The sequence below is a fragment of the Buteo buteo genome, chromosome 24, assembly GCF_964188355.1.
Source record: "Buteo buteo chromosome 24, bButBut1.hap1.1, whole genome shotgun sequence".
Lineage (NCBI taxonomy): Eukaryota > Metazoa > Chordata > Aves > Accipitriformes > Accipitridae > Buteo > Buteo buteo.
The window spans coordinates 12,658,806-12,673,322 of record NC_134194.1 but is presented as its reverse complement, the minus strand read 5'-3'; the positions used below and the strand labels follow the sequence as shown (position 1 = coordinate 12,673,322).

Here is a 14,517-nt window from a genome sequence, read left to right as displayed (position 1 = left end):
GTATCCTAGCAGTAGTCCAGTGGCGATAGCACTTTAGGTTGTTTGGAAGTGTATGTTAGGTACTCGTGAGATATGAAGTGATGCCTCTCTTCCTTACCTATATGCCTAGATACTGTAATGTATAAGTGTAATAGTGTGGCTTTACCACATGGTACTGAGGTTGCTTAGACATAGTTAAAACTTCCATGAATGACTGTGCCTCTGACCTTCAATTTAATCAGGATGGGAATGACTAAATTCCTAGTGGTCAACTTCAACAGAACATGTGACTTACAAATATTTGGTGCTTTAAAATGCTTCATGCTTTCTCCTTGCCTTAATTTCCTTAAGGTTCCTTAAGTGTATTTTATTGTCTGTCAGTGTCATTATTTAAACCTACTTGACATGTGGGTCAAGTAGAGTAAATGACAGGTGTCACTTCTGAAGTAAGTACATTTCATAGAACCCAAGCCTTTCTTGTAAGGCAATAGTTGTGCTAGCACCTTACAGTGAAGGGAGGGAACTGCAAAGGACTATTGCTTTTGAATTTAGTTGGAGGTTTTGTACCATTTCTGCTGGTACTGGGAATTCTAATATAATTAGAAATGTAGCTTGGTGCATGCTGTAAGCTATTAGACTGTCTAGATCAAGGCAACAGTGAGGCAAACAAATAATATTCCTGTAATCAAGAGAAACCAGTCCTGAAGGTTATGGCAGAATATTTCAACTGTTAGTGCTGTACTTCAACAGTTACAGAACATGTGTTCCTATATGTAATGACAGCTATTCTCGGGGAGCTGTTTGCAGTGTTATCCATTTCGTGTTTTAGTAATGGAGAATATTGTCTTGTTTTCCAAATCCTGAAAATCACTTTTATCAATATATGATCAAATGTAATATATCCATTACAGATTTACAGAACTAAACGTTTCCTACTACAAAATCATGAAAATAAACATTGAAACAATGAACTGGATGGGGAATGGAAACTATTAATCCCTTTATTGCTTCTGAATTTACCACTGCCTTCTCAGAAAATGTAATTTTATGTCATGACCCCTTACTGGTTCACTGAATCCTGTTGATTAAAACCTGCAATTCTAATAGAATTAGCAAGTTTTGCAGGCTGAAATCTGTGGTCTTAGTATCATCTTTCATCCCTCACTTTGGCTGTGGTTTCATGTTATAGCTGAGATGACTTCAGAGCTAGCTGCTGTCAAGAGAAGTAAAGCAATCTTCTCTTTCCTGACCCCTGGGCACAGCTAGTGCTTTTTTGGCCTTGTGGTGAAACAGTTTAGGAAGCCAAGCTGATTTTCTTCTTGGATAGCTCCCTGAACAGGTTCCTGAAAGGGTTAGAGAGCTGGAACATGAGTTGAGGGGCTGACAGGCAGGCCATTCTGATGATTATTAGTGGTTATACTGGGTTGGCTATAACATAAAGCATCACCTACCACTTCTTTCCTCTCATACCAAGATCTGGAGGTGGATCTGTCCAGGTTCTTACAGATTGTTCTCATTTAAAGGGAACTGTTTTACTCTCACCCATATGTATAATCCTGTTTGCAATAACTCTCTCAGCCTTTTGCTCCCTTGTGGGGGTAGTAAGTGCGTAGTCTTTCTTGCCACCATTTAAATGCTTTTCTTGCAGATCGGCCTTGTTGGCAAAGCAGCAGCAATACCTGTCAGGTTCTTTTGATAAGGAAGCTGGGAGGAGAAAAAGAAGTTATTTTTCTGTCTCCTGTTAAATAGATGTCAGCTACAGAGGGGCAGTCAGAGGAAAAATCTGATTCTACCGCAGCTGGGAAGAGGCAACTTTGCCAAGAGGAAAAAAATCATGGAGTGTTTTTTCCACTTCAGTGAACTGTGCTAGCCTTAGTAATCATGAAAGCTGTGTAGCAAAGTATGACGGTGTTCATGTGGCTGAAGTGTGGATCTGGAGCATATGCAGTACAGAAGACATTTGAAGCCTTTTAGATGAGAGTGTGCGTGCAAATTCTCACTGAAGTCTATGGATGGATAACATTGGAGTTCTCTAGCTGCCTTGAAACAGGCTTCATATGGGAAGAAAGCAGAGGCACCTCTCAGATTGATGCATGCACCTTTCTAAATACTGCTTTTCTTTTAAAAGTCACAGAGTTCAGGGTTTTTTTAACAGAAGTGACAAAAGAAAGGAATTATGCCCTTTTGAGGCTAGATGTTCAGCATTGGTCCCAGACTGAGGCAAGGTTCAGGGAAAAATCTTCCTTAACAAAGTTAAAGCTAACGTCATATGTCTCTTACAATGTGTTCTGTGGTTCTTACAGGTAAAACTTCAGTTTCTATCCAAGCTACTTAATTAAATGGGAAAGACATTTAATGTTTCACTCTTTATTTTCCAAAGTTTTTATGTTTCCCAAATTATTCTAATGTAACTGCAGATGGAAACTTACCACACACAATACCTACTGCCTATTCCTTGCTTGAAAAATGAATAGGATCTTCCTGCTTGTGAAGACTTGTTACGTGCCTGCCAGTGGAATCCTGAACACCTAGATGTCTTAGCTGTATTAGAAAGAGACCTTCCTTTGCACCAAAGCTTAGGTTTTGTTCCTTAATTACTATTATTTTTTTTTAATTTCGGAATGCTTGCACTATTTGGAAAAAAGTATGAAGTGCTGAAATTTGTAATTCATTATGTTCTTCCTCTTTCTCCAGTCGTCGGGATGACATGGAGTCTCTAGGCTATGTATTGATGTACTTTAACAGAACCAGTCTGCCTTGGCAAGGATTAAAGGTAGGTTATGTTGCCTTCCCACCCACCCCCTTCCTTTTTTTTTTTTTTTTTTTTTTTAGTTTGGGTATTGTGCTTCTGCCCGCTGGTCCGGATAGGTGGTTGTATATGATGTTTAGCTTCAGTTACACAAAACAGCTTTTCCCAAGGCATGATATTTATAGAATGTAGAAGAAAAGTTCTTTTTGCTTCTCATGCAGCAGGCAAAATGTGTATTGTTTGACTGTCTTAAAATTTATGCTAAACAATAGCTTACGTCATCTTTGCAAATTATTATTGTAGTCTTGTAGGCTGAGGCCCTTTTTGGGAAGTAGGGAATAACAGTGGCTTTTTGAATTGCTGTAGAGAGCATGGAAATAATCTCTTGCCTAGCAAGTTCAGCTTTAGCGATATCTTCGGTCCAGTTTATGGCACGACTGAATAATTATTAGCCACAACAGACTTGTTTCAAGTATTTGCATGTATGGTAGCTAAGTACAAGCATGGCAAATATTTCTTTCTTCTGTTATATAGACTTCAGTGATTTGTTTTCATGTTGTAATTGTTTTTCTTCATGTGAGAATTGTGTAACTCAAATGGTGTTGCAGCTGCAAGTTTTCTAAAAAGGCAAGCAGCTTGTGAAGCACTAGAACTCTTCGTCTGCAAATGAATGTAATGGCTGCTTACTGAAACACGCAGGCAACCCTTGAATGGGGTACTGAGTGGGAATTAATAGAACTTTGGCAAATGTAAATGCAAGTCTGGTCTGTTTAACAGACAAAAGCAGCAGCTAGAACTACACGAGCTGTGCCATGTGATGGAAGCATTAGTCTGCAACAAATGGTATTAAACTGAGTCCAAATCTTAATACCAGATTGACCTTCATTCCCTTTGCAATAAGTGTGTGGGACTTGGAGATTTCACATAAAATACTTATGGTTGACCAAAGGATTTTTGTCATTTTTTTTTTTTTTTGCTACTGTCCTTGTTCATCCAGTGTTGCACAATATCTCTTATATTGTGACCTACATGTTCCACAGGCTGCAACAAAGAAGCAAAAGTATGAAAAGATTAGTGAAAAGAAAATGTCCACTCCTGTTGAGGTTTTGTGTAAGGTAAGAGTTTCCAAATGATGTCATACTGTGAAATGGAAGGTCTTTTCTTTATTGTTTTTTTAAACTAGAGCCAATATATTAGATAGTCTCACATGGCATTTGCTGCTGAATAATACTTCTCTGGCAGTCATGGGTGCCTTGGGTTTGGCCACCCAGCAAGACTATATGTGTGTAACAGGGCAGGCATTTGCTGCTGTTTCTTGGCATAGCTCATGCCACCATCATACCAGTTCTTGGTGACTGTTGGCTGTGCAAGCTCTCCAGCTCTCTTAGGTGAGGCTTGTTCATTTCTTCAAGTTGGAGCTGTATAGCTTGCCTGTATATACTTGTTTCTGCCTCTTCAAGATTGTTCATATTGTCTTCTGTATCTCAAATAGAGGTTGTAGTGAAAATGGATGTCAAGTGATCTTTAAAGCCATGTCACAGAATGATGTTTTTCCAATGCTATCCTTTGGGTCTTAAGATTTCTCTTGAACTGTGGCAGCCATGTGCTTCTTAACAAAGGTCCTTGAGAATATGTGGTAATTCTTGCACATCAAACAGCAGCACCAAGGATTGCACTTTATAGTCAGGCACATTTATATACTCTTACAGTCTGGCAGCATCTTCCAAACTGCTGAACTGTTATACCCTGTGTTTTCTTTCTTGTAGTACAGCATTATGCTGCGTGCTATTACCTATTCATATGTAGGCCTTAATATAGCATTAAATGTACAAATATGTAAAGCAGAGAATCTTTGAAAAAGTTTTTTATGGTTTAAGTCTTCACACTTAATAGTGTTAACTGACCTTGCCTCTAGTATGTTGAAGTAGATTATCAAGGAAACATAAGTGGAATCTTTTAAGAGACAATAACTACTTGTTTCAGAGACCTAGTTAATAAAACCTAGGTTTAATTAGGATGAATGAAGTGCTTTAAATATGTTGTATGTTGAAGGTTTTGGTAGCAGAGGACTTGTGATTGCAAAACATACATCAGGTAACAATTCTGGGGAAGGAATGTGTACCTGGTAACCTGCTGATCAAATCCACTTTCTGAAATACAGAATAAATTAATAACTAGAGGCAGAGTGGAACTTAAGACTTATGAATCTTCAGCCAGTTTTTTCTCTGCCATACAGACAGAAATACAGCTTTTTGCCTTCTTACGGGTTGTTAGAAGCTTTTTGCTGCAAGCCATGGCTTGATTAACATTGTTGATTTACAGGGATTCCCTGCAGAATTTGCCATGTATCTGAACTACTGTCGTGGCCTGCGCTTTGAAGAGGCACCAGATTACATGTATCTGAGGCAATTATTCCGTATTCTTTTCAGGTCAGTCTCAAAGTGGAAAAGTACAGAAATTTGTTAGTGCTTTACCAGTTGGTAACTGTTCTGTGGGACTTGCACTGCAGAAAGCTGCTCCATATGTGTATGGTGTAGGGAGTTCCTCTGGGACTTTCTTTCATTTCAGAGTTAGAAAAGCTGTTTGAAGGACGTGAAAAATATTGTTCAATGTTAAACATGAAGGGAAAGATTCCCTTGTTTTTTGTGTTGCATGATCTGACCACTAATGCTAGAGGGTTGAGCCCATGCTTCAAATTCTGTTGCAAGTAGTTTAAGAAATCAACCCTCAGTAGAAGTTAGAGGCTTTTTGTGTTTAGAGATTGGTGATGGGACTAGCAGTTGTGCCCAGGAGATAGATCTCAATGGAGGGAAATAGTGCTGTTTCATTGAGCTTGTTAGAAAAAACAGAACATAAACTCAGCCTTGTGGAGTGAACAGCATCTGTCAAAAGAAGAGCTGGTACTGATCTCTCAAGAGTCTCCCCCCAGGTTTCTGGAATCCAAAGCAATTTTTTTTCTACGATACTGCAGTCTCTCTTTAAAACTATATATATTTCAAAAAAAAAAAAAAAGCTGAGAACCTCAGTGCAGACAAATGTGTAAGCTGGGTTGTGAGGAAGTGCTTCTTATACAGACTTTTGTGTAAACAGTAAAGAAAACACTGCTTGATGGTATTGTGGCTTGCTTCAAGAATCCCTTTAAGTTAGTAATACTTAGCATTTGTATACCATTCATAATCTCCAAAGCAACTTACAAAAAGAGTTAACCTCTAGTTCTGGGTTTTCAACAAAGGCTTGGTATTAGTAGTAAGGAAGTTATGATGTATTACAGTAAAGTATTTCACTCTTTTCTAGGACCTTGAACCACCAATATGACTACACATTCGACTGGACAATGTTAAAGCAGAAAGCAGCACAGCAGGCAGCCTCTTCCAGTGGGCAGGGGCAGCAGGCCCAAACCCCCACAGGCAAGCAAACTGACAAATCCAAGAGTAACATGAAAGGTTAGTAGCCAAGAACCAAGTGACGTTACAGGAAAAAAAATTACACTAATTTGGACAATGTCAGCAATTTAAGTGTTAGATCAAGGAGGTGGTTTAAAAAATGTATTTGGCTGTTAATTTAAAAAGCAAAAACAAAAGACGTCCTTGGAGAATTTGACTACTAACTTTATACCAAAATGTCCTTGTTCTTCATATCATTTCTTCTGGGGATGTTGGGTCATTTTAACCACTGCATCTTTTGCTCCCGCATTAACCACTTTCCAAAAACAAGAAACTGACTTGGTGTTGGGAATGTGACATTTTTATTTATATATATACATATATATTTATATATATATAAATATATAATACAATCCAAAATCCTAGACCTAACACTTCTTAAGGGATAATTCTCATTAACTAGGCAAGGATCTAGAGACTTTGGGTTCTACTGTGTTCCAGCTGGTATAGTGCTGTGAGTTTGCTTCTGTTCTGTATGTCTTGAACATTGGAAACAGAAAATTGTGAATGATCTGGCTTCCTCCAGTGGGTTTACATTGAGGCATTTGGTGCAGAGTTAAAGGAGAGGACTAGTGAGATCAAATTGTCTTGCCTAAATCAAGGAACTGCTGTGGACTGCCAAGTCACAATTTTCTCAAGTATCTGGATGCTCTGGGGTGGGGCTTCAGGTTTCTTGACTATTTTTAATGTTTGTAGGTTATGGTTTCAAAGGGAAATGTGAAATGTTCAAGATGTAATTGTGCAAAAACTGAAAACTGAGTTCTGAAAAGGCACGTGGTTTTCTTTTTTACACATTCCGGAAGCTTTTTAAATTTTTTGTGTTGTAAATCTGCCAGTGTTAATCTAGTAAGTCACTAGAATTAAACTGCTACAGCTAGTGACTACTACAGCCAGTCTTGTAATGAAACTGATTCCTCAAGATGAGCTGTGGATAAAATTGAAGCTATTGAGGTTGTTCAAGTGAGAATAGAGAAGCTAGATTTAAGTTATTTACTGAGGTATTGCTAGTACTTGCTATTCTTCAGGACATTCTTGTCTTGACTATCATTTTTGTGTGTATAAAATTATATATTAAGCTAACATGACAGACTTGGAAGTCAAAGAAATGCTGAAGTGTTTACAGTAAACTTATCAAAACATTGTTTTTCATGTATTGTGGCAGCATTTGAACATTAGCAGGTGGCTTTAGTCAAAATAGCTATCCAAAAATATAACGCTTCATCCAGAAAAATATAAAGTGAAATACCTGCTGGTCTTCCCAAGGCTTAATCTGAAATGGTTTCTTGAAGAAAAAAAATTTCCGTAGGATACCATTAAATGTCAGATGCTTTGTGGCATAAAGAATCCAACTTGTTTTGCTGGAGCTGACAGGTATTACAACACTGAAGGCTGTAAACCAGTTCCTTCAGCTGAAAAGCCAGTATGTAGCAGACTTGATGATTAAGCACCCAGGCTTAGGCTGCTTCCTGAAATACAGAAGCTCTGACTGGTATTCAGAACCCACTGCTGAACCCAGCCTGATGTTGGGGTGTGGAGAAGTTGACTGTTAGAGCAGGAGGAAATAATCTGAGAAAAAATGTGGATTCTTTATAACAGCTCGTGCTTAAAGTGAAGGTCTTACAGGAGGTGATGATCTGTAAATGGACATTGCCCTGAAAATCAAGTTGCATGCACTTGAAATATTGTTTTGCTGGTGAAGTATTCCAAGGTTTAATGTGCTACTCTCCTGGCTCAGGTGGTCTCTGACCAAGTGCTATACCGTAAGTGAAGAAAAAGTCATTATAATGATTACCTGCCTCCATCTTGTAGTTATGATTTAGTGATAGAGTGCAAAGCTGCAGCTGACTGACAAGCATGAGTAACGGGGAAGTGGTCTTGCAGTTGAACCTTATAGACCATTTCTCTCTCTTGATGGACATTCCTCATCACACTGTCCTTTGGTAACAAGGCTCATCACTATAGCTGTGGAGAAGTTGCTGTTTTTCTAGCAGAATTTCATTGGCTCTTTCACAAAGTAACAACCTTTTGGGGGAATGACTCCCTTCTCTCCCCTCACCATCATGAAGAGAAGGCTTGTGACCTTTCGGATCAATCAAGTTGTAATGTCAGCAAAGCATTAAAGTAGTGCTTGTCAAACATCTGAAGACTTCCTCAGCTTCCTGAAATAGTTACCTTAGTCCCTTCATCAAAGTAAAGATTCCAGATTTCTAAAATCCTACATGCCTTTTTGTGGGGAATATTGCCTGTTAATGAAGATTTTCTGAAACCAGCTAAGCTCAAGCAGGAGGCTGTATGGCTTATATGTTGCTGCCACAATAAAGATTAATGAAATACCTGGTTATCTTTTCCAGAGTTCAGTTAAATTCTCGTGTAGTTGTTGTAGCAAAGCCTATGCTGAAGTGCCTTAAAAGGCTTCATGGTAGCAAATTACACCCTTCTGGTAACCATATCCAGTTTAACAAGAGTACTGGAAATAGCAATTTACAGGTGCATTTATTGGTTAAAATCTTAAAATATACTGTATAAAGTGCAAGTACTATTGAAGATGTGTATCTGGGGAGGGTGGTAAAACCTTAATTCTTTCAAACAATGTCCAGAGACTTACCTGACTTAGATTGTTTGGACAGTGTGCTCATTTATAGCTCTTCCTGGCTACCTTGACTCGGATCCATATTAAACCATCTCACTGAATCCTATAGGTTATTCAGACTGAATATTCTGTTTGGTTCCAGGGTAGCCTGTTCTGTCAATGGCCTTTTTTCTCTCTTTTTTTTTTTCTCCTGTCACTCTCTGGAACCCTGTGCAGTGTCTTTTGTAACAGGAAGGTCAGCTGTTTTTTTAACTTGGGAGAGGTGAACTGTTTGAACAGACAGAGCTTCTCTGCTGACTCTGGGTAGTTTAGCTCTTGATCTCTTGACAGTGCAGCAGTTGTTCAGGTGTGATTTGTTACAATGCTTACAGTCAGCTTCCCTCAGTCATAAAACTGACTCAAGCAGTCTATCTCCAGGATAAAGTCTATCAGTTCCATTTGCAAGAGTTGTTTTTAATTCACTTCAGTGTAGAGTTCCGTAAGCCTGTCAGCAGTCCCATTAGCATTCACTGGACGCCTATGGTTGTGGCAGTATTTCTCAGAACAGACTATTAGTTCACTACTTGAGATTTAGCCAATTGACAAGTAAATACTTTTCACTGTTTGTCTCTACAGCTACTTAATAGTGAAAAGGTTTGAACACTTCTCAAGTAGAGGTGCTTCTTAAAGTACAACAGTACAGTTACTCTTCCCTGGTTCATCAGATCTCCAGCTGTGGTAGTAATAAAGCAATTTGAGTATCCCTGACATAGCATAGAGATTATCAAAGTTTTGGGTAACACCCCGGAAGGACAAGGAGTGATGAATGTGCAGATTTGAGCTGGCCCTGTATATAGTGAAGATTTGTTACAGAGATGCTGGCATAAACTCTTCAGCATGTTCTTCATACTGGCAAAATCTTGTGTGCTACGTGAAATCTCAACATCTGACACCTGTGGTTAGGCTGTGTTTGGGAACACTTCTATGTAGCCTTAATAGGACTTGAAAGGGATGTTGTGGTTTGAATCCAGTTCCCTATTGCTCTCTGTAGAGTTGGGCATTCTCTTGCCCATAACACCTTGAATTTGAGGTATTCTAACAAATAGCAGCATATAATTTGTTAGCATGTCCTTTGTCCTCAGGTTCAGGATCCCATTTTCATTTGAAACGTTCAGGCTTCTAAAGCAATGAGTTGATCTGTTTCCACACTGGGAGCACACTCCTTCTTCGTGGACTTAGTTTTGGCTTCTTTGATGGAGAAAGTGGTTCAAATGATGAATGAATGTTCACTACTCAACACACTAAATGGAAAAATGGTGTAAATTTTGGTTGTATGCATCAAGGCTTATGGACAACTTTATGCCAGAGGAACTAAGGAACCACTAGGGTTTCTGTGAGAATTTGCACTCAAGTGGGAATGACTGTCTTAATTCTGGTGCAGGATTTTTTTTTTTTCTTTTAGAATTACTAGTGCTCAATAAAGAGAATTGTCCATCAGTGCATTAAGATTGGGTTCAAACAGAGCTATTTAATCTCTTCTAAATTACCTGTAGCCTATTCTGGAAGATATAAACTGTCTTCTGGGTACTATCCAGATACATTTTTGATTGAATGTCAGGCTATGTTTAAGACTTGTCTGCACCTGCTTCTCTCTGGATGACAGCACAAGCTATAGCTGAGGTCAGCTTTGTCTGTATTTCACTGTGAAGAGGTTTCTGTTGCAAAAACTCAGAGCTGTTGCTCAGATGAATTCATACATTGACAGAATACCATGCTGTTTGGAGGGCATCCAGAACGGAAACTTGCTTGGCAAAGTAGTCTTTGATTGAGACTCTTGTTACCTCTTTAAAGCACAGTGCTACTACCTCAGTCACCAGAAATGAGTATATAAGCAGTCACATGAAGAGAAGACTGGCTTAGCTTGCAGTAACTGGTTCTCTGAGATTTGCATATATATTCCTTCACTCTCCCTTTTCCATGATGTGACACCCCACCCCCCATCACATGAGTTGTTACTTTTGTCCTTCCAAGGACGGAAGGTGTGCTGGGTTCCTAGTTGCTGTCAAAGGTTCTCGCTTCTGTTCTGGTTGCCCAGAGCGTCATACATGTGAGCATGTAGTGAACACCAGTTACTGTAAGGTAAGTTATTCCTGTTCCTTTTCCTTCTGTCTGTGTGACATGGCCATACTGAGTCTCTGAAGAACACCACTGCAATCAGATGACAGTTTGACATTCAAGGGTATAAACATGAGACATTGCAGACAAGTAGAAAACAATCCTATGAAATTACATCCTGCTTCCTAGTGGCAATAACACATCTTGTTTTCAAACTGTTGGTCTGAATTCCTCTTTGAGGAATGTGACATCCAGCTGGTGCATAAGCCTGTTTTCCAGTGCAGCAGTAGGTGTGAGAGGTGTGTGTTTGAGCTAAAGGCTGGTGGCAAATGCTAGCTTTGGAAATGGATGCCAAGAGCTCTGCAATTCTGAGATGGAGGAGCATTTTCCCCTTTGAATGACCATAACTGATGTTTAATTCTCCTACTGTGAAGGTTATTTCTCATTTTCATCCCATATCAGTAAGTTGCCCTTGTGTTTATCTTGCAGGTTTCTGAGCATGGCGAGGATGGGACAAAGCAGAGCAGATCGGAGCAGGACTTGTCACTCCCCAAATCCTAGAAATTTTAGTTCATACGTACACTTGCCAGTGGCTGTGGGCAACCATTTACTTGGTGTAAAGAACTTAATATCAGTATAAACTGGCTCTGGGCAGTGTCAGTGATGCTGCACTTTGAGTTGTAGCAGCTGTAATTGTGAATATTACTGAGATAGTGAAACATGGTGTCCAGTTTTCTATTGCATTTTTTTCAAGTGGAAAAGTTAACTAATGGTTGACACACAAGTGGAGAAAATTGTGCATATGCCAATTTTTGTTACCTTTTTACTTTGAACTACACTGCTTATGAGATCTCATTGTTTTGGAAGAATGGCATGAACAGTCTTCGGCAACAGTTGTGATAATTGTAAATGCTCACAATTGTGCACTCTTTTCTGGTTATTCCTCCCTGGGTTTTGAAAGTTGTACACTTAAAACATTCTTAAAGTTGTTGGCTTCTATGTGCAACATACCAAGCCAGCTGACATGGTAGTAACCAAAGATTCCAGTTTTTAAGCGTATGAAAGACTCTGCCTGCTTACCTGTGCTAGAAATAACAGCATCTAAAGTGAAGACTTAAGAGAAACTTAGCGACTACTAGATAATCTTTAGGACTCTGCATTAACTCTATAATGTTCTTGGTATAAAAGGAAAAACAGCATATTTGTCACAAAATTTAGTTAACATCTTACAACTGAACCTGTATGTAAGTTGCTTAGATAAATGTAATCACTGTAAACATCTATATGATCTGGGATTTTGTTTTTATTTTGAAGCGGGAGCTTTTTGTTTACAAGTTCATTAAAAACTAAAAACTGTTTCTGTAAGGAAATGAGATTTTTTTTTAATTTGCCTTGTTAATTCAGTTTAAGAAATCTACATTACCCTGTTTTTAAACCAAGTTTCGAGGCCATTTGTTAAGCAAAAGAAGTCATATTTCTTTCTAAATCATTTTAGATTTAGTGTTGTAACTCTTCCTCATTTTGTTTTTAAATAAATTTTGTATTTTTCCCTTGAGGGGGAAGGGGCAGTCTTGCATTTTTATAACTTGTTGTTTGAGACCAGCCCTCTATACTAAGATTGGATTTTTTTAAAATGAAATGGCATCTTTTGCAGACCTGGTATTGGCAGCCTCCGAGCATTGCCATGTCATGCATCGGCTGGACTGACTGTGATTTGCTAGTTTTGAGAAAAATTTGAATGGAGTATTTGGATGGTTTTAAACCAAGGCATTTTCTTTCAAGTTCTTGTGAAGTGGATATGACCAGATTTACTCTTGTTCTTGGGGACAGCCTCGCACCACGCAGAGTTCACATTGGTTACTGCCCCAGGCTGTCTTCCTTCTCACTCCTATTCTAGCCCAGCTGAAAGAAAGAAATACTTTTATTGCTGGTAATTCTTCAACAGTGTAATTTATTCCTTTATAGCATGTCAGAATAAATTAAAAAAATGTCTGAAAATGCTGCCAGATGCCTATTGTGTAAATGTTGTTTGTATGTTAGCTTTTTAGACAGTTTCCATGCATGTAGCAGAGTTCCTGCTCACAGTTCATATTTTTACTGTTTGAAAAGGTCTTTCATTTTTAAAACCATTTCTTCAAGATCATAATACTTACACTGTGCACTCTCTGTCATCACGGAGTGGTAATCTGGATCAAGGCCGTACTGTCCTGCGGTCACTATGCATACTCTCTTTATGAGAAGGATCTGCCCTGAGAAGATGTTAAACTTTAGCTGGAGAACATTGTGTGCTAATAAACATTTGTATAGATAATCTGGGAGTACAGGGAGGCAAAAAGTCTTCCGGGCTTCAGAGATATTGGTGCACATTTGGAAACTTCTCTTCTGAGTCAGAATGGTCTCTCTCTGTTACCTGGAAGGTGGAAGAAGAAATGTAGCTCATTCTTCTGGCTAGGGTGTTTTTCTAGACTCTGAGTATTACCCCATCCGAATAAGGATGCTTTACAAGCAATGCTTCATATGAATACTGGTATGTTTCTAAGAACTGGTATCTAGAATACTATGTTATGTCCTTATATATGATTTCTACTGTCTAGGCAATGCATCTGACAACATGCATTGGCAGAAGGGGAAGAAGCATCAATGAAATGTCTTCTTGGCAGCTGTTTTCAGAGTGGCTGCTTGGAATTGTTTTGGCACAACTTTTCTTGCTTTGACTTGAGATATTCGAAAGTCGGAGGAAATGATTTGGTTTCAGAAGAAATTTTTTCCTCTGTCCATTAAATTTACTCATGACTTTGAGGAGGGTTGTCAAATTTTAGAAACAAAACTGCCCTTGATAAGCACTGTAAGCAAGAACAGTTCATATGCTTGGAGTGTCAAAATGCATTGGTTTGTAGTTCTTAAAACTGCAAGCCTTGTCCTACGGAGGAGCGTGGAGTCCAGTTAGTCTTTCAGACGTGGTGTGCTAATAGAGTTTACTTCTGCACAGAAGTGCGGGCTTAAACTGTCAGCTGTGTCACGCTGCTTTGCAGAAAACCAGCCTGCACCAGACATGCTGAACAACAAACAAGATGGCAACCTTCCTTAAAGAGATGCTGTGATACTGAACACTCATTTGCTGTATAATCTATTTGGTTTGTAACAGACTTAAAACTGAAAGCATTAAAAACTATGTGGATCTTGACTTCTGGTTGCAGCTCTGCAAAGGTTTTGTGTTGGGAGGTTTATTCTTATCTGCTGTCCTGATGCGAAGTGAAAAACTCTTGTAAGCAATCCCAGGCCCTTTACAAGTAATTATCATTATAACAGAGGCTATAAAGCACAAGAACTACAACCTCGTGCTCCCTGGAAAGTGCTAGAATTCAGGTAATGACGTTAGGCTGTGACAACAGGTACTCAGTTGTCTTACTAAGCTGTGTATGGGATTTCAAAGAAATTTATTAACCTCCTAACAATTCTGAGAGGCGTCCCAAGGCCACCTTTTAAATGCTTGCTTAATTTGGAGTGTGGAGTGCTCATGTGCAGCATACTGGTTCATTATTTTTAACCTATTTAAGTCATTCATTGTTACAAGCAATTGAGAGCCTTTTTCTCTTCTCCCATGAAAGGCTCTGAAAGAAGGACATACTGCTGCAGGTCTCAGTAATGTTGTTCTCACTGTC

At 38.9% G+C, this 14,517-nt stretch overlaps 1 protein-coding gene across 4 annotated transcripts in view; it reads left to right on the top strand.

Moving 5' to 3' along the window:
• The window catches only part of CSNK1A1 (casein kinase 1 alpha 1), a 38,045-nt gene extending 24,006 nt beyond the window's left edge, over window positions 1-14,039 (top strand). For 2 of the 4 annotated variants that reach the window (XM_075056789.1, XM_075056792.1), the window contains 5 exons: window positions 2,674-2,752; window positions 3,769-3,843; window positions 5,051-5,157; window positions 6,023-6,171; window positions 11,345-14,039. In XM_075056789.1, the coding sequence (XP_074912890.1) occupies window positions 2,674-2,752; window positions 3,769-3,843; window positions 5,051-5,157; window positions 6,023-6,171; window positions 11,345-11,352 (418 nt within the window). In that variant the 3' untranslated portion in view covers window positions 11,353-14,039. Of the gene's footprint in view, window positions 1-2,673; window positions 2,753-3,768; window positions 3,844-5,050; window positions 5,158-6,022; window positions 6,177-11,344 lie in introns of those variants that run through there. The other 2 variants (XM_075056791.1, XM_075056790.1) reach the window with 2 other exon arrangements.
• Window positions 14,040-14,517: the final 478 nt, after the last annotated feature.